The sequence below is a fragment of the Artemia sp. Qi Xiang Cuo genome, chromosome 16, assembly GCF_049724085.1.
Source record: "Artemia sp. Qi Xiang Cuo chromosome 16, ASM4972408v1, whole genome shotgun sequence".
NCBI classification, from domain to species: domain Eukaryota; kingdom Metazoa; phylum Arthropoda; class Branchiopoda; order Anostraca; family Artemiidae; genus Artemia; species Artemia sp. Qi Xiang Cuo.
Genome location: NC_142809.1, coordinates 6812379 through 6833272, shown reverse-complemented (window position 1 = coordinate 6833272; position 20894 = coordinate 6812379). Strand labels below are relative to the sequence as shown.

At 34.8% G+C, this 20894-nt stretch overlaps 1 protein-coding gene across 1 annotated transcript in view; it reads left to right on the top strand.

Moving 5' to 3' along the window:
* The window catches only part of Dbct (Dihydrolipoamide branched chain transacylase E2), a 53906-nt gene extending 36784 nt beyond the window's left edge, over window positions 1–17122 (top strand). Inside the window, exons 7-9 of the mRNA XM_089102638.1 lie at window positions 7687–7956; window positions 13615–13686; window positions 16837–17122. Coding sequence (XP_088958764.1) covers window positions 7687–7956; window positions 13615–13686; window positions 16837–17004 — 510 coding nt within the window. The 3' untranslated portion in view covers window positions 17005–17122. The remainder of the gene's footprint in view (window positions 1–7686; window positions 7957–13614; window positions 13687–16836) is intronic.
* Window positions 17123–20894: the final 3772 nt, after the last annotated feature.

The following is a 20894-nucleotide window of genomic DNA, read 5'->3' as shown; positions in this document are numbered from 1 at the left end:
GAACTGGCCTTCAAAAACAGGTTGTCCTAGGGGCGTGCAAGGAAAATGTCCTTGTTGTTCCTTATCGAAAAAGAACAAGTTGTCCGTGTCTATACAGGTTATTCACATGAACTAACTATACATACAATACTGATAGTGGAATTCAGTATGTACATTTTTCCTCACCGAGGTGCTACTGGAATAACCATTATGAAAAAAAAACAAAAAAACAATCCAAATAATCCAATTGTCCAAAATCTCCACAATCCTCCTCCAGCCAGCCACCTCATTAATTTGATAAAAAGTTAGTTAGGACAACTTATATGCCGATTAAAACAGCGCCAAATATAATAAGACTAATAAGTGGATTAGAAAAATAGAAACGTGGTCACGTTTCAAATGTCTTGGCATGAGTCGATGTTTAGGAGAATTTTCACTAGCCAGTCTTATGAGCCAGCTTTGTTTTCAATTGTTTATCCACGCTTGGCACATTTGTGCCGTTAAGAATAAATCGCGAATAATTCTATTCGCGAATAAATCTCTTGGATATCCCGTCCAAAAACAGGTCTTGGGAAATTTCAGTTTTAAGTTACTTGGGTGTATTGAAATGGTAGTATTCTAGGAAAGACCAATAAAGAAAGGAGAAAAACCGACGAGAAAGGCAGGAAATTTTATTGGGAATTTTGCAGGAAATTTTTTGGAACATCGTCAATCGATTGAGTATAACCGATAAGCGTATTTGGTGTATCGCTCGCAGGACTCAGCCAAAATTTTAGGGGGGGGGGAGGGGAGAGGGGGGGTACCTGAAATTTTGTTCCAAGCAAGGGGCATACCAGCCTCAACTTTTCTGAAACCTGGCTCATTATTTTGTTTTTGGCAGTTTTATTGGTTATGGGATAGTGAAGGCTAAGCTAGTGTGCAAAACATAGGCTTTATATGTAGCCGACCATAGGCAGAACATTTCTTTAAAAGAAAAATACACAAATTTATCTTTTTTATAGTTTTCGCAAAAATTAGTTCTTTTGTATTCAATCCAATGTAAGACAAAAGTAAAAAAAAACGAGATAAAAAAAAGACTGACCCTTTGTTCACACTAATTTTTTCACGCAAAATGGCTCATGGATAACGTATTCGGGAAAATTGCAAAATTGTTCAGACATAAGTGGTTCATTGCATCCGTTGAAGCGTGAAAACTAGTGTATAATATCTAAACAGCAGAGGAATGGGAATTGGCTGTATCCAGTTATAGAAGCCAAGAACAAATATCAAAAGTCTAGGCTGTATTAGCCTAGGCTAGCTATGGCTCATTAATAATATAAATCTTACCGTCTATGCTCATTTCCCTGGAAATATCCACGACCTTTAGGATTAGATATTTCTTGGAATGGCTTTCATGAACCACTTTTGAGGCTCCTGGATTTTGTTTACAAAATTTTCAAATGTAATCGGTGCTTTCATTTCCCTTTTTCGGAAATTAGTAAAAAAAAAATTTCCGAAAAATAAGTTTTTCAAATAAAAGTAAAGGCCATTTTAAACTTAAGCTCAGGAGATACAAATACCTGTTTAAATTTAAACTCAAAACGACCAGAAATTACTATTAAAGAATAAATGAAACCCAAAACGAACAGAAATTAAATAAACAATCATAGCAAAAAACATACCACAATTATAATATAAATGAGTAAATAGATCTTAAAGCGAGTAATGCTTAGCGTGGTTCTAAACTTAGAAGTGGTTCTAAATTGAATATGCAAATCAAGTTTGAATCGAATAAAAATAGCTACAAACAAGAGTTTGGGTATCGCCTCACTAGTAGAAGCCTAAAATCTACTGCGTCATTGGTGCTTTACTGAAAACTATACGTGTCTTGAACAGTCTTGGAAAGTATAAACAAAATCAAATTGATTATTAAATATATAATGATATTAATTGTGGAAAGATCCATCAGTTCAAACAATTGTTTCACTGTAATTTTTGTTTTCATTTTCAATGCTGTAAGAACTGGAAAAGAATAAATTTGTAATATACGAGTAATTCGTTTTCAGTGAAGCGCCAATGACGCAGAAGGCTTTAGGTTTTTACAGTTAAAGAAGGGGGCAGTATCCAAATTTTGTTTGTAGTGAAACTATATTTGTCTTGACCAATCTTGAAAAGAACTAATAAATTAAACTGAATATTTTATGTATAATGTATAATATTAATTGCTGTAAGCTCATCAGTTCAAAATTTTACTGTAATTTTAATATTTATTTTCAATATTAAGTACAAAAGAAAACATTTGTAACATAATTCGTTTTCAGTAAAGCGCCAATGACGCAGTAGGGTTTAGGCTTTTGCAGTGAGACGATACCCAAACTCTTGTTTGTAGTTATTTTAATTTGATTCAAACGTAATTTATATATTCAATTTAAGTTTCACTCGCCTTAAGATATATTTATTCATTTACATTAATATATACTGAATGTTTATTCGCATTGATTGTTTATTTAATCTCTGTTCGTTTTAAGTTTCATTTAGGCTTTAATACCAAAATATTTTTTTTTCGTTTTAAGCTTGATTTTCATATTCAATCTAAGCATTACTCGCTTTAAGATCTATTTATTCATTTATATTATTACATGTTGTATGTTTTTTGCTATGACTGTTTATTTAATTTCTGTTCGTTTTGGGTTTAATTTATTATTTAATAGTAATTTCTGGTCGTTTTGAGTTTGAATTTTAACAGGTATTTGTATCTCCTGAGCTTAAGTTCAAAATGACCTTTACTTTTCTTTGAGAAACTTATTTTTTGGAAAGCTTTTTTTAATTAATTTTTGTTCGTTTTGATTGCAAAAAATTTCAAGTTTTTATGCCTTGGGGGGGGGGGGGTGCTTACTGTCCGATTATTCTTGAGGTTAAAAAACGGATCTAGAACTTTCAATTTAAATCGAATGAGGTTTTTTTTCTCAAAGTCTATACCATTACCTCTTTGATAAAAACTTTATATATGAACAATAGACAGCTTGCATAACTTGTGGACAGCGATTGACAACAATGAATGGATTGAAAAAATTGCTCCAATAAGGGGGTTTAGACCATTTCACTTGCTGACACAAAGGGATCACGACCGTTTGGAATTGACCTTAATAGGATTTTGTGGGCCAGAGCAATTTTGCATCTATCACAGAGTATGTATTTTAACCTTATAATTGGATAATTATAATTGATTTACTATGTGTTCTTCCCATGCAAAACTTTACCTTATTAAAGTCTTTGGGATGGGGGCGGCGTATTTGGCATAAAGAAGAAAACTTTAGCGTAGACAGAAGGAGAGGGGGGGGGGGGTGAGGTTGGAGACTCATCCAATACGAGGCCGAACTTCACTTATCTCCTCCGTTCCCGATTTAGGACATTAGACAGACTCATTGGGCTGTAGAATGTTGGACCATTTGCGTTGTGAAAGACCTTAAAATTCTCAAAAATACATTATATTTTCATTTATTGCAGTATTTACTTCATTAATGGTGGATTGGTGAGGAACCTGGGCGATTATTTGGGTGAGCCTCAACTCATAATATGCAATTTTAATTAATTGTTCCGTGTTATGTGCATATATTTTTCTATATATGTTATTTTGAGTTATACTTTTATCGCATTGCGTTAATTTTTAAGCCTTGAGATAAAAACTAAAACCTTAGCATAGACAGAGGTGGGGGGAAGTCTCCCCCCTCACATGCATAATTGAGCAGCCACAGAGAAAGTAATACAAATGAAAATAATCTGTCTTTTGAATTTTTTTTTTCAAAAGACACGAACAAAGTCGTCTAAAGGGACCTAAATTTCTATCTCTGACATTTCCGTTGATTGTTTATTCCCGCTACTTTCAGATGTAAAATTTAGAATATTATCGAATGGGTTTAGTCGTCCCCTCCCTGAATAATTTACATTTGGAAAACCCACCCCTGAGAAATTCCTCCCCCCTCAAAGAACATTTTCTTTTCCTGCTGGTAATTCCCCCGCGTTAAATTCCACCCAGCAGAAATTTATTTATTAATTTACATTAGTATCAATAAGAAATCTATCTAATAATTTATATTAATATGTTTTGTACATTTTTTTGCCTTGACTTTTTACTTAATGATTCTATCATTCTCTTTTTGCCCCCAGCGCATGATTTACAAAGCCTTCCCCAGGGACCTGATGGGTTTTGTTGACACCGGAGTTTTTTTTTTATCAGAACTTTGAACTGTTTTAAGAAAATGTCTATCTCAAAATTTTTATCTGATGCATTTAGGGCGTGGAGGAGGGGGGGGGCTAGTTACCCTCCAATCTCTTTTGACTCTTAAAAAGTGAACAAGAACTTTAAATTTTCAGTCAAATGAGCCCTCTAAAGTTTAAACGAGCATCCCTTCCATAAGAAATAATGGGAAGGATTCCGAGAATCCTTAAATTACAACCCATGACCTGAGGGCTCTGGGGGAGTTGTCATCCTCAAAGACCTAATTTCCAGAACTTAAAACTACGTTTAATAAAACGGCTGTCTCAAAATTTTGATTGAATGTGTTTGGGAAAAAGGTGGGCGTGAGAGGGGGGGGGGGGGTAGTTGCCCTCAAATCACTTCGGCTATTAAAAAGGGCACTAGCCCTTTGAATTTCCAATGGAATGAGCCTTTTTTGAAGCTTCTACGACACCGCCTTCTATAAAAACCTTATATGTCCCCAGGGTATAACTTAAAACCCTTGCCTTGAGGGTTTTGAGGGAGTATCCTCCTCAAAAAAATATTTTCTATCTAAAAATCAACTACGTTGAACAAAATGGGTGTATCACAATTTTTATCGGATTTGTTTTGGGAACTGATGGGTTCTTACATGGGGAGGGGCTTGGGGCCCACCAATCACATCTAACTATTAAAGAGGGCACTATCCCTTCTACATTCAAAACGAAAGAGCTTGGTTTTAAGTGACTACCACTACACTGACTATAAAAACCTAAAATGCCCTCAGAGCCTAACTTACAAAACTTGTCGCGAGTGTTGTAGGCGTTTGCCTCCTCAAAAACATATTTTCTTTCTGGAAATCGACTACGCTGAACAAAATGGCTATCTCAAAATTTTGATTGGATGTGTTTGGGGGAATAATGGGGGGGGGGGTTAGTTGCCCTCCAATCACTTTCAACTATTAAAAACGGCACTATCCCTTTGAATTTCCAATCGAATGATCCTTTTTTGAAGTTTCTACGTCAACGCCTTCTATAAAAACCTTATATGCCCCCAGGACATAACTTAAAACCCTTGCCCTGAGGGTTGTGGGGGAGTGTCCTCCTCAAAAATATATTTTCCATCTGGAAATTAACTACGCTGAACAAAATGGCTTTCTCAAAATTTTGATTGGATGTGTTTAGGGAAATGATGGGAGTGGGGGGGGTTAGTTGCCCTCCAATTACTTTCTACTATTAAAAAGGGTACTAGCCCTTTGAATATCCAATCGAATGAGCCTATTCTGAAGTTTCTACGACAACGCCTTCTATAAAAACCTTATATCCCCCCAGGGCATAACTGAAAACCCTTGCCCTGAGGGTTGAGGGAGAGTGTCCTCGTCAAAAACATATTTTCTATCTGGAAATAAACTACGCTGAACAAAATGGCTATCTCAAAATTTTGATTGGATGTGTTTGGGGTAATGATGGGCGTGGGGGGGGGGCTCGTTGCCCTCCAAACACTTTCGACTATTAAAAAGGGCACTAGCCCTTTGAATTTCCATTCGAATGAGCCTGTTTTGATGTCTATATAACACCTTATATGCCCCCAGGGCAAAACTTAAAACCCTTGTCCTGAGGGTTCTTGGGGTTTCTACTCCTCAAAAATATATTTTCTATCTGGAAATCAACTACGCTCAACAAAATGGCTATCTAACAATTTTGATTGGATATGTTTGGGGGAATGATGGGCGTGAGGGGTACTAGTTGCCTTCCAATCATTTTCGACTATTAAAAAGGGCACTAGAACTCTCGATTTCCAGTCGAATGAGACCCCTTTAAAGTTTTTAAGACGACCACTTCCGTTCGAAGTGCCGGGAAAAAAATAATAAATAAATAATAAAACATTGGAGCCGCATGGCCTTTACTATTGGCAACGCTACAGCGTTGCCTCTGATACCTAGTTGCTCTGCTGATCTGTACAGATGGTGGAAAAATGGATCGGTGTTTCTCATTTGCTAATAGCTTTTTCTTAAGTTTTAACTCCTGACTTCGATCGAATACTATGACAAGTTCAAGAGCACCTTTATAGTTGCTGAAGCAGGGTCCAGGTGTTATTGCAGTAGCACGTTTTTTGGACATCTTCTTGTTCTGCTGACATGTAAGCAGTGTTTTGAGTTTGAGTACCCCAAACGGGACAGCAGTACTCGAGGATAGGCCTGATGTAGGTTGTATAGGCCAGTAAGAGTTGACGATCAGAGAAGCCCAACCTGCGCATACTTGTTAAACTGGTGATTGACTAGTGGCCGTTACGTGCAATACTGTCTATATACAGCTTAAACGAGAAGTCACTAATAAATGTTACACCTAGGATTGTTGCAGAGAAAACAGTTGGAAACGGCACATCTGGGGTTATAATGGCCCACTTGAGTGGATTGAATTGTATAACTTTCGATTTTTGTTCATTCACTTATAGGCCATTTGATTGGCACTGGGTGACGAAATCTTGACGCAGCCGTTGCACCGTTATGAGACATAAACACGCAATAAAAAAACGGATAAAATTTGACGGATGACGCAAAAATGACCGTTTTTAGGTGAAACAGCAGTAATGTGGACCAGGGGTAACTGCTTTTGTTTCCATTTTCATAATTTACATTGTGGTTTTTCTGAGTAAGGCTCAATGGTGTTTGCTGTTCCTCTGATGTAAACTTCAATTTTTTACTTATCCGTTTTCCACACTCTTTGGGGATGTTTTCTACCAAATCCTATCGACGTAGAGATGGGTTTACAGATTTAGCTGACACCATGGGCTTGCTCTTCCTTGGAGTCAGGAAAGTCAACTAACCTATTGCTTTAAGATATGATTGTAAAGAGCTGTGAACACGAATAGCCCTAGCAAGCTCGGAATTTCAACGACTTCGACCAGTCTGGAGATCAGCGAAGTACTCACGCCAGCCAAAACTTCGCCTTTTCAGACGCAACGTCCTTTCGATGTTGACGTACGCGAGGTAATGTTTAAAACTCACAGCTGAGCAGGAAAAACGACTCACTGCATATGAAAACAACTGTCTTCGACGTATCCTGAACATTAACTGGAAGGATAGGATAATAAACCTGGAAATTTGCCACTACACAAACCGGCCTGATGTCGCTGATGTAGTCAGGCAACGAAGATGGCGCTATCTTGGCCATGTTATCCGTACGCCAGGATCGAGACTACCGAATATGCTTCTCCAGTGGCAACCAGACGACACGCGTCGACGAGGAAGGCCCAAAAACACGCTTCGCATGACATGTGAGCGGGACAGGAGAGCCCTTCATGCATCCTTAATCCCAGAGTGGGAGGACATCTACGCCGTATTTGATTCGTGGGATGATTGGAGGCTGTTAACGGACGCCCTGTGTGCCTCTGGAGGTACAGGAGGAGCTAAGGCTAAGGTAAGGGTTTATGATATGATTATCTATTGCTCAATCTTATGAACATGAATATCTATTGCTTACAAGATATGATTAATCTATGGCTTCTTTTAGGCTGCATCCTTAGCGCTTCGCCATTATCCATTGTTGAATTCAAGTTTAGACGAACCGTGTGAAAACATAACATACAAAGCGGCGCATAATATTGGTCTGGCTATGGACACTCCTAATGGTCTAGTTGTGCCAAATGTTAAGCACGTCCAAGCGTTGAGTGTACTTGACGTTGCCCAAGAGCTGGCTCGACTCATCGACGCTGGATTGCGGGGAGCTTTGAAACAGTCTGATTTGACAGGTGGCACGTTTACGTTGTCCAATATTGGCTCAGTAAGTTCGGATCTTTTTTTTACTCTATTTCATATTTACGTTTTCTTCGTTTTTCCTTTTTTTCATCTTTGCTTTGTCAGTTTTCAAACCGAAATTTTGTCTAAGAACTGTTGTTGTAATGTTCCAGCAATAGGAAATTTGGGGTTTTTTTTCTCTTATTAAAACGTCTTTTATTTTATCGGTTCTTAATTTATTTTTTCCTTTCTTAATTAATAAAGTTTTTTTTTATTCCCCTTTTATTTTTCTCAATTTTACGTCCTATTATGTTTAAGAGGTAATTACTTGGCAAAAAAAAAAAAAAAAAAAAAAAAAAAAAAAAAAAAAAAAAAAAAACAACTCTTGGCCTAATCCTGCAATTGAGACAAATATGCACTTGAACGAGGCTTCGACCTTACCCATCTATCCAACTCCCTAGGACCAAACAGTATACCCGAACCATCAACCAAATAGAAATGTCCAAATTCATGCAAAGTCGTCATCAATAAATGTAAGTCGTTGTAAATTTACAAGCAAAAGCACCTTAAATCTAGCAAAATATTTCCAAGTAGAACCTTCCATTTAGGGCTCATCAGAAGAAATATCACCTGCCTTAACGGGTTTCGAGGCTTTACTTTCTTTACCCGGCACGGTGGAGCCTCTACCATAAGATCTATATGGTAACCCTATGTCAGGTAAAACTTGTGAAATATATGCATACTAGTCAAGCTATTAAAAAATACATACAAAAAGTGTTTCAACGTTTCCTTAATAAAATCCCAGAGGTCACTGAGCAGAGACCATTCTGGAACAAATGAAGACTATTCCAGATGTGTCTTTTATGGGTATCTGGAACCAATTGCAAATTTAAAGATCCTCAAGCTTGTTTGAAAACATCTACAAACTCAAAATTCCAAAAAAGGAAAGCGCAAGAGAAATTTTATTAAAATATCATTCAGTATTTATTTGCAATTTTTTGTATATTTACTTAAAAGTTCATGATACATAAAACTAAATTTTTTGAATTGCCAACTAATTTGTTTTGGCAGAAAAACCTCTTGAGATCAGTTTTTCGCTCAGCTTTTTACATCTATTTTTAAAATCTGTGTAATTACTGCATATTTTTGCATACCTAAATAATTGGGAATAATAAGCCAAATAAGTAATATTTGAATGTCTTTCAAGGAATGGAAAATTAATTACTTCAAAATTAAAATCATCCCGTTTTATTATATAATTTAAAAACTAATTTATTATTATTTGAAATATTAATATTTAAATCCAAGAAATGGTCGGAGTGTCCCATCCCATAGCTAGGCTCAAGAATTAACTCTTGTAGATAAATATTTTTTGAAATCTCCATACACTCTGCACAATTTATTACTAAGAGATCGTCCAGATATCTTTTATTATTTGAAAGGTTATATTTTACATTGCTTGGGCTATTTGTATTTATCATATATTTGTATTCTAATTGACTTAAAAACAGGTCTGCTATGAATAGACTCGCATTCCCACCCATAGGAATACCTAAAGTTTGCTTATACAAATTCCAATCAAATCTTAAAAATGTATTAAATAAAACAAATTCTAATAGATTGCATACCATATCCAAGCTATAACATCTTGAATTAATACTACTTCTAAAGAAATTCGTCCATGGGGCTTTTTTATTAAAAGTATCAATTTTCTAAAATCAGATATTAGACAAAAGAAAAGATTTTTTTATCACCAATTTGAATATTTCGAATACTAAATTAAGCGACATATTTCTATACAGAGTATTAAAATCAAATGAATCAACTCTTTTAGCTGAAACATTCGCCAAAGAATCTATCACTTGTAACGAGTTATTAACACTCCAATATGGGTTAAAGTTAGAAAATTTGTTAATTCCGGAGCAATATGCTTGAAATTTATTTCTAATTTCCCCTAAAATTAAAGATAGGTCAGTATCCGCAATTCTGGTTGGATACCTTAATGCCCCGGCAATAAAACGTGGTTTTGGTGGATATTTATGAAATTTTATCGTCCAATATATGAAAGGAAACTTTTTATCATTATCATTTTTTTTAATACTGAATATTTTCAATATTCTTTCTTCTATATTTTCAATTAAATTATTATCCTCCATATGGGCCTTTTCGTATGTATTTGTTGTTTGTAACTCTTTTGATAAAATATCACAATAGAGTTTCTGACAAATTATAGCAAAATTATTGCTAGCTTTATCAACTGGTACAATTATAAATTCATTCTGTATATTAGCATTTCTTGTTTCATATTGGCATTGTAAAATATTGAATTTTTCACATAATCTGTTGGATTAGTTCTATACATGCTATTTCTTACACTAGTCAAAATCAAATTTATCCAATTCTGAAATCTATCTTTAGTAATTTTCTCCTTCTTGCACCAATTATCAATAAATAAGTTTAAATCATTCTTTAATCCCCTAAGAATATCTGCTGGCCTTATGCGGTAAGAAAGACGGAACTATATTTATAGCCTTTGGTACATTTTTCAGATTTAAGACATTTTAATTCAACCCGTTTTTTCTCAATTTTACGTACTATATTTATAGCTTTTGGTACATTTTTCATACTTAAGACGTTTTAATTTTCCAGATTAATTTGAGGTTTTATTTGTTCCTGAATGTTTTTTTCCTAGTCTCCTTTATCTTCTCCTTTTTAAGGTTCAACCGTCTCTCAATGAGACTTACCAACATTGTTAGACGTTATTATATCTTCTCTTTCTCTGTTATCGCGTTTTATTTTGCGTCAATTCGTTATTCATCTTAATTTCTTTTCTCCTTACCTTTCTTCTTCTCTTTTTGTCGCTAAATATAGTTCTTGATTGGTTCATACACGTACAGTTTTTATCATAATTCAAGATAAGCCTTTTTTATTCTAAAGCTAAGATTATTTCAAAGAATTATAGAATGAGAAATAAGTAAATTAAGTTTTTGGTTTATACTCGTAGCCTATGTTACAGAGGCTGTTTTTTTTTGTTTTTTGTTTTTTGGTTCAAAATGTTGCATGCAAAGTTATTTTCTACTTTATTAGTAGTTCTCTGGATTGAAGAAAATTCGTCAATTCACATCCAGATAATTTGTCATTATGGGACGTACAATCGCGCAACGTAAAAATTGAATCGAAGGATTTGTATCTTTGTCTTTATTTTTGTACTGTAGTGCTATTTGCTCGTCGAAAAATTAATCCAAATTGAATTTAATTTAAGCCGTTTTTTCTCAATTTTACATCTTATATTTATAGCCTTTGGTACTTTTTCCAGATTTAAGACGTTTTAATTTTCAGATTAATTTGAAGTTTTATTTGTCTCTGAATGGTGTTTTTCCTACTCTTATTCATTTTCTCCTTTTTTTAAGTCCTACCGCCTCTGAATGAGACCTGATTTTTAAAATCCTAATTTTGACCGGATCTCTTTGAGGAGAAAAAGAGATCCGGAAGAGGAACTAGTTTCATTTTAATCTTTTTATTCACTCAAAAATGGCACTAGAACTTTTCAAAAAGAAAGTTTTCAAAAAATAAAACTTTACAAAGCGCATTAAGAAAATTTTATATGCATTTTGTTACTTTGTTACTTTTTTTTGTAAGTCGGACCCAAAATATCAGGGATGGGGGTCAAACCCTGTAACCTCCCTAACATTTTTGGATTTTTAACAAAACTGAATCCGAGAATTCAATTTTAAGACAGGAATTGCACAAGTATTCGTTAGCGAATACTTGTACAGTTATGGTATCTGTCTTTGTATTTATCTTTTTATTATAGTGTTATTTGTTATTTTATCTTTGTCTAGGCCTAGTTTTTTGAGCTCGTCTCCCCATGGGTCTAGTCAAATATGTATATGTGAATAATAATAAAATAATTGATTGATTGAAGCCAAATTCGACTTTTATTACAACTTAGCTTTACATTGTATGTTGAAAACTAAAGAAGAGCTTTAGTTATGATAAGACACGGTTGTAAAATATGTGGAAGAAATATAGGAGTAAGTCCTATTGGGACACTTATCTTTTTGAGCAAGTAGCTTCCAGAATTGTCATAGTATTATCGCCAAAATCCCCTAATATATTTTGTATTTACCATCGGTCTTTAAAAATGTCAGATTATTTCGAATTTGTTTTGTTTTTTTAAACCTCAGTTTCCAAACCAAATTTTTACTCCTGTCAGGACTTTGCTTTTAATTGGGTATTGAAGATTAAAGAATAATTTTAATTATAAAGATGGTTGTAAATAAGTAGGAAAAATATTTGGGAAAGGTTCTGAACTCGGAACACTCCTTTCTGAGCAAGTAACTCCCATAATTGGCATAATATTATCGCCAAAATCTTCTTTTTTTTTACCTTAATTGCCGAAGCGAAATTTGAACCTTGTCAGAACTTAGCTTTTAATTGGGTAATGAGCATTAAAGGATAATTTGAATTATTAAGATAATTGTAAATAAGTAGAAAAATATAGGGGAAGGTTCCGAACTTGGACCACTTTCTTTTCTAAGCAAATAGCTCCCAGAATCACCAAAATCCCCTAATGCCTTCTGTCTTTACTAAGGAACAGTATTGGAGTATTGCAGAGCCTAAAATTACAAATTTTTTTTAACCTCAACTGCCGAAGCGAAATTCGACTCCTGTTAGAACTTAGCTTTACATTTAGTCTCAAAAATTAAAGACTAGTTTTAATTATGATAAGACAATGCTGCCTTACCAATAACTTATTCAATTATGAATTGCAAATAAGTGGGAGAAATATCGAGGGGGGGGGTCGTGAACTTGGAACACTTTAATTTCTGGGGAAGTACGTCGTATTAATGTCATAGTATTATTAACAAAAACCCCTAATGCTCATCTATCTTTGACCAGGAACAGATTAAGAGCATTGCAGAGCCTAAAATTCTCAGTCTTTTCCGAAAAAAATAATATAAATAAATAAATAAGACTTCAATTGCCAAAGCGAAATTTGACTCCTAGAACTCAACTTTACATTGGGTTTTAACCCAATAATTTAAAATATGTTTTAAGCATAACATTTTAAACAATTTAAACAATATGTTTAAACAATTTAAACAATATTTTAAACAATATGTTTGAAATAGTTTTAAACATAACAAGACATCGTCGGCTTACTGATAACTTATTTAATCATGAATATTGGTTGTAATTTTTTTTTTTTTTAACACAATTTTAAAAACTATATTTCAGCACATATTAAAGTAAGTTAAATGTGAGGGGTTCATTGTGGAAATACCGGGTGTCCCACATTTCATTCTGTTTTTACCTCTGGCTGAGCCTTTGGTAACACCATTATTTTTTTTTTTTTTTTTATCATAGCTATACCAGTGTGGTGTATTTATGTAAATAAGCTTTAAAAATTGGACCGCTCTCGTGAATTACGCTCCTATGTTGCTTCAACTTCCCTCTCGCAAGCACTGACAAAGATTGCCTCATCAACACTCTAACTTCCTTCTCGCGTGTTTGTTTTTTCACTCTAAAGTTTCTGAAAAAAAAAAACATATCTAACGGATTTGTCTGACCAGTTGTGCTAACTTGTAGGTTTTTTTAGGGGGGGGGGAGCGAGTAGTATGTAAACCACTATTTTTACGTAATTTTCTAGTTTTTTTTTCTGGAACATATGTTATGAAATATAAGATTTCTTCTTATTTAGTTTGGTGGAACCTATGCCAAGCCAGTAATTCTTGCTCCAGAAGTTGCTATTGGTGCTCTAGGAACTATACAGGTATTCAAATAATTCCTTAGAACTGCTTTTCCGCTTATAATTAAAACTAAATCAAAATATAATAAAAGGTAAAAATTTTAATTAAGACAATGTTAAATTTTGAACATATATTATATACAGTCAACTCTCGCTAACTCGAAATTTACGGGACCACGATTTTTATTCGAGTTACTTATAGTTCGACTTATGAATGTAACGAGTGATAGAGGTAAGCCAAATGAAAATTCGAGTTACAGAGGTACAGAGACGCTAAGTTTACTCCCTACAGCCACTACAAGGTTAAGAATAACTTTGTTAGTGTATTATAGACCTGACATATCATTACTTTGCTTTCAAATGTCAATACTAAATTGAGTTTGAATATTAACCGAATCTGATTCAAAAATATGTCAAACAAAAGTAATACATATCAAGGTGTGCAGGTTGCATCCTGCATACCGGGGTTTTGACTAACAGAGGTCCGTTGAAAAAACTCCGAGATACAGAGGTAAACTCTGACTTGTGTAGGTAAAGTGAAAATTAAATGACGACTTATCTACTAAACTTCGAGTTTTCGAGTTATGAGTTATTCGAGTTTTCGAGTTATAATTTTCGAGTAATATCCGGCTCACTTCGACTTACAGAGGTAAAATATAACCGCAAAATTATTTCGAGTTATTCATGGTTTTTTCTTTGACTTAAAGAGTTTTTTTCAAGGGGATTAAAAGTAATTCGAGATATCGAGGAGTTTGAGTTATCAAGGTTGGCTGATATATATATATATATATATATATATATATATATATATATATATATATATATATATATATATATATATATATATATATATATATATATATATATATATATATATATATATATATATATATATATATATATATAATTCACATCTGAAAAACTAAAGTTGTTGCTTAGTTCTCTGGAAATCGATTAAGGTGAAACAAACAATAAAATCCAGACAAATATGTTGTATAATACTGTGGAGGTCCATAAGTTATCTTATGATAATAATATAACATTTTAACGAATAAAACGATCTTTTTATTTGTCTTTTTATCAGTCTTACGCATAAACTAGATCAGTTCAGTTAAAGTCAGACTCTGAGTTATCAGGCACCTGTCTCAGAGACGTCCGCGTTGGTTTTGGGGCCTCGAGTCCCCCTTAAATTTTTAATTTTCCTGAATGTCTGGGCACCGCTTATTCAAATTATCAAATAAATTTCTTGTTTGTGGCCCCCCTCCTGAAAAACTCTGCGTGCGAGTCTGATCAATATCTGTATTATAATTTGTAAAACTCGTCCAATATCTTAATTTGTGTTGCGTTTACCTCATCATGTTGGAATATATTTGTATTTTTAGGTCAAAATATTCAAACTCTCAGCGAGCGTTCAGGTAAATATAGAACGGGAACGGGAAAATCTCTCCTGAGCTTCCTAAATTTGGAGAAAAAATATTTTAACATTATAGCACTGCTGAGGTACAAACAACACAACAACTCCTAGCTTGGGGCAAGGGGTATAAGTAGACCTAAATTTCATGGGGTAGTGCTCACAATATCCCCCGCTTTGTCTAGTATGTAGCACAGAGTTTTTTAACCCCCTAATGCTTATCTATCTTTGACCAAGAACAGATTAAGAGCATTGCAATTGTTAATTTTTTGGAATGAAGATACATATTTGACGAAAGTGTCTTAGTAAAGAGTCAAGAGGCTTGAGCTAATATTTTATCCAATTACTGAAGTAACCAACCGTTACTGAAGTAATTTTTTAGCATTTGATAATGACTTATAAATTCCTTTTTCTTTAGTTTTATATTTGTTCGCTGTTCGACCAGGGAAGGGAGGGGGGTCAACAATTACTCAAAGTCGAATCAGAATTTTTTTACACTTCCACGCCATATAGAATTCAACTCATACTAACGCTCAGTCCCTCTCTGGAAAGCGAATGCTAAGAGGCTCGACCTCGGCTCAAGATTTTCGCCTAGTTATGTCAAAAACAAGGTACAAAATCGATTTTGTGCCTTATTATGTTTGTGTTTTCATACTAACTCGTGTATATCTAATAGGCGAATAATTGGCGAAATGATTAGGAACTATAATTGGCGAAATAATTGGGAACTATAAAAAAGCAGAGATAATTTTAGATCTCGTAGTTGATGTCATACTTTTTTTTCGTGTTTCTAAGTGATTTCTCAAAACCAAGTTACATTGATTGGCTTATTAAGACTATGTCGGAGCTCCACTACCCTCTCTGCCCGACAACCTTCATAGAGGATTACGTATCAAGGCCGGTTCTACCGACATTCTTGGGGGTTAAAGGGTATTGTCTGACAAGGACTATCAAAAAGTCAGCAAATAGTTTGAAAGAGAAATCACTATTTGAAAAGCAAGAATATTATAGAATAAACAGTAGATATGGACTACCTTGTAAAAGGTCAATCCAAAACTGAATTTATCGTATTATGAACTATTTAAACCATAAACAGCTAAATTGAAAATACTGACCCCCTTGTAAAAATTGAACCAAAAAATGAAGTTATTGCACTATGCCCTATTTAAACCGTGAAAAGCTAAATGGGAGATTTGGACTACCTTCTAAAAACTGTATTTAAAAAATGAATTTAGTGCACTATGCACTATATAAACCATAAACGGCTAAATTGAATAAATGGAATCCTTGTAAAACCTGAACCAAAAAATGAAATTTAGTGCATTATGCGCTACTTAAATCATAAACAGTGAAATGGAAGACTTGGACTCCCTTGTAAAAACTGAACGAAAAAATCAACTTAATGTACTTTGTATTATTTAAACCATGAAAAGCTACATGGAAAAATGAACTCCCTTGTTGAAACTGAACCAAAAAATTAATTTAGCGTACTCTGTACTATTTAAACCATGAAAAGCTAAATTGCAGATTTTGGACACTCTTCTAAAAATCGGATTAAAAATGAATTTAGACACTATTCACTGTTTAAACCATAAACGGCTAAATGGAAGATATGGAATCCTTGAAAAAATGAACCCAAAAAATGAATTTAACGCACTCTGCGTACTTAAACCATAAATAGCGTCATAACCATCGAATATAGCGTCAAAACTTTTTTAGAATAAGGCTAACTGTTGATTTCCTGAGGTAATCTTTGCTTATAGGTTCTTCCAAGATTTGACAACGCTGGAAACGTGGTCAAGGCTCACATCATGCAAGTCAGTTGGTCAGCGGATCATCGGGTAATTGATGGTGCCACTATGGCGCGCTTTTCAAATCTGTGGAAGTCATACCTAGAGAAACCATCTCTTTTATTGTTGGAATTAAAGTAATCGAAATATACATGAATTGTCTATAACCAGTGATAGTTTCTACCGAAAAAGCTTTTTGTTTTTCCTTATTGAATTGAACGTTTAGAAGTTTATGAATAGATCTGATATGTTTACTTTACGGTGTTCGCTCGTTGCTTCTAGAGTTTTAAAAAGAATAGGTTTTGTACTTATATTTCTTACTTTTTTGTTCTTCTTTCTTTTTTATAAGAATACGATCTGAAATTTCATTTAAGTAACAGTAATTAACAATATAGTAATTAACTTGAGTGGAAACAGGCGCCAGTGTGGAAAAAAAAATCACCCACGCCATCTAGAGTTTGGCGACACTTGGCATTTGTTCAGGCTTTTTCAATCACTTTTCTGACAGGAACTGAGATCAGACACTTAATATTACAATGAAAAAATGCCAAGTGTCGCCAAAATTAAGATGGCACTGAGGGTCTTTAGTCGGTATTGGCGCCAGTTCTTGGAAAACGTTTGGACCAAACTTTGAAATATTGGAACGCCTAGGATCAGTGGCGTAATTTCGTAAAAATCCTGGGGGGGGGGGGGCAGAATTGGAGCCAATTTTCCAAAGTCTATTGAAAATAACTGTAAAAATTAAAAAATAAGCCATTTGCTACCATAAAGGTACTTTATAGTACTACAAAGGTAAATTTGTACTAAAAAATTGACCTGTTTCTGTTGATGCTTAAATTCTGTAGGTTTACCGAGGTCTGGGAGGGGCAGTTGCCCCCCTGCCCCATAGCAAGTTGCGCCCCTGCCTAGGATTTATCTTTAAACTTGGTATGCGTATTATTCTTTTTCAAACAGTTCGTGGTAACGAGCTGTAAGGAAAGAGTGACTCGGCCCAATAGTAACCAATACTCTAAAAACCAGAATTTTTATAACAATAGATACATAAAAAAAATCGTTTTTTATGCTAATTCCAAATATATAAGATTCGTTAAGTTTAATATCATCTTTCAAAAGCTACGAGCCTGAGAAAGTTTGCCTCAGGGGGGGGGATATCCTCTAAAAGTCAGGAAAACTTATCGAAAATCGCATACCCTACTTTTTACAGTAAAGATTTACCTTGTGTCCCAGTTCTTTAAGAACGACTCTTGAAACACGAGGGTAGTTTAATTAGAATCAGAATCGTGAAGAGAGGGGTATTGAGGAGGGGCAGCCCCTTTCAGATACGGTAGAACAACATACAGTTTTCATGGATTTTTCCTGCATTAGGGTTTTTCATACGAAGTGGGTTTGAAAAGTTCATATCCAATATTTTTGCTTTTTTACAGTAAGAACAATTGGCTTTTTTGGGAGACATACCTTTCATGGCTGTTTCCTTGGTTATGTTTTTTTTTTTCTAAGCATAGATTGATCGTAGCTTTGTTCTTCTATTTGATTACTTTTTCATTCTTCTTTCTTTATGAAAGGGGATTCTGAGTCTAAAATATTATATAAAAAATTACTGTTTATAATTCCATTTAACCTACACTAATAATAGAGTTTTATGTTAGATTTACTTCTGTGACCTTATTTTATCGAAGTTGGGTTTTATCTTTTTTGTTCTAGTTTTTCTGTAGTAAGGAAGATTGACTTTTCTAGAAAATTCCGCATTTCATGGCCGTTTCCCCAGCTGTTTTTTTTTTTTTTTTTTTTTTTACCTTAAATTATACTTCTTTAAAATCAGTTCTGAAAAGCCAGTTGTCTGGTGTTTCCTGATTGGTGCAAGTGATTTTAAAAAAATGACAAATTTACTGTTTTTCTTTTTTTTTGAAGATTTTTCCGACAATTAACAGACACTTAGAAGGTGGGCTGAGAATTTTTAACTGAGTAAAAAACTGGCGCTGGAAAGTAGAAGTTGCAAAAAGTCGAAAGTTATAACTCACGATGAATCTAAAAAAAAGGAACATCTTGCTCAATTAGTCAGCAGAGCCTATGACAATTCTACTTTATTAACCATGGTTTGAACATTGAAATGAATTGAACATTGAAATGAAATGAATTGTTTACAAGACAAATTAAGTGGATCTTGTAAACCCATAGAAACTTTGAGACTAGCCAAAAATATTGTTAGTTTAGCCCACCCTCCCCCCTTCCATTGTTAGCCCTGTGTTAACCCCCCTGTTAGTTTAGCCCTTGGGTATGTTAGCCCCCCTCCCTGCGGGGAGACCCCACCCCCCTACGTCGTATTTTCAGCAAATATATCCTATAGAAATTTTGAGATAGCCATTTGTTCAAAAATAGTCCAAAGACGACATAATAGGCCATTGGGGTAGACAGAATCCCCCAGAGTCTGGGGGCTAAGGAATGTAAGTTATGCCCCATGGCATATATGGTTTTTATGAAAGGGGTGATTTTGGGAACTTTAGAAGAGGCTCATTTGATTGGAAATGTATATTTCTAGTTCCCTTTTAAGATTCAAACATGATGGAGAGCAACTAGCCCTACCCCCTGACATCCTCTTTTCTCGGAACGCATTCAATTCAAATCGTGAGATAGCCATTTTGTTAGTCCAAAGGGTACTGGTGCATTATGCGGGCGCCGCTATATACTGTATGTGGAATGTCAAACAGGAAATGCTACAGTCAAACGGGAGAGACACAATTATAATTAAAGGCCCAGAACGCTGTAATGCGGAACACACATGGCAATAGACGACCATTCTTTGGTCCAGAAATAAATGAAACGAACTGCAGTAAGAAATGGTATTGTGCTATTAGTAAACAACGCATTGACACGCAAACCGACTTTTTGCTTACATTACCGTAGCCAACACCTCCAATATTGTCCAATAAGCTTTTCATACAAGTATAATGTCATGGTGTGTCCATTTTCGTACTCTTTTGTCTTTGGCAATAGCCCCTTATCCTGTAAAAATTCAACTGCCTTTTTTTCTGTCTTTGGCAAATCCCAAATTGTAATTTTAACATTGATATTAGATCAATTCTACTCTAACAACTGTTTTAGTACCGGGTATCTGTCTCTCTCGTTTGACATTCCACATAGAGTATTTAGCGGTGCCCGCATAATGTACCAGTACCGTCCAAAAATCATGTAACAATTGTCTTTAGGGGAACACAATCCCCCAGAAGCCATGGGCAAGGGTCGTAAGTTATTTCTCGGGGTATATAAGGTTTTTATAGAACGGTTGGCCGTATAAGCTTTGGATTGGACGGAGCTCATTTGATTGGAAGTCAGAGGTTTTAGTCCCTTTTTTTGTAGTGAAAAATAAATGGAGGGCAATCCCCCCCCCCCCCCAAGCCTATCATTTCCTAAAACATCTGCGATCGAAATTTTAAGAGATCTATTTTGTTCAGCCTTGTTGAAAGGTCCCGTAATTATGTCTTTGGGGATGACAACCTCCCCACAGTCCTCAGAACAAGGGCTGTAAGCTAGGCAATTCGTTCATTGTTTGCTACTACTACTAATAACAACTCACCGCAGCACCTAGCCGCCTGAGGCCAACACAGTTGCGCACGCTCCTCCTCCATGCCAATCTATTCAAAACCTCCCTTTTTACACTCTCCCAGGAAGTTTCCGTTTCATTAAATCTTTCTTTATGAGGTCCTCCCACCCAAGCCGAGGACGACCTGCTTTCCGTTTAGCCCTGGACGGTTGGCCGAAAAGGAAAATCTCTGGCAATTTGTCATCCGCACAACGTACCCTAGCCATCTCAAAAAATGTTTTTACTTTTAACTTTAATAAATCAAATAATATTAACGTTTTGATTACTAAATATCAGTATATGTATATTAAACTGACAATGCACATTCATTTATATTTTTTCAGTAAAGTGCAAATTTTGTTCTGGTCTTGGAAAGGCATAGGGGTTTTGCGCCCAACTTATGTTAATTTTTGCTCGTTTCGAGTTTCACTTAGTTTTCTATTGTAACGTTTGT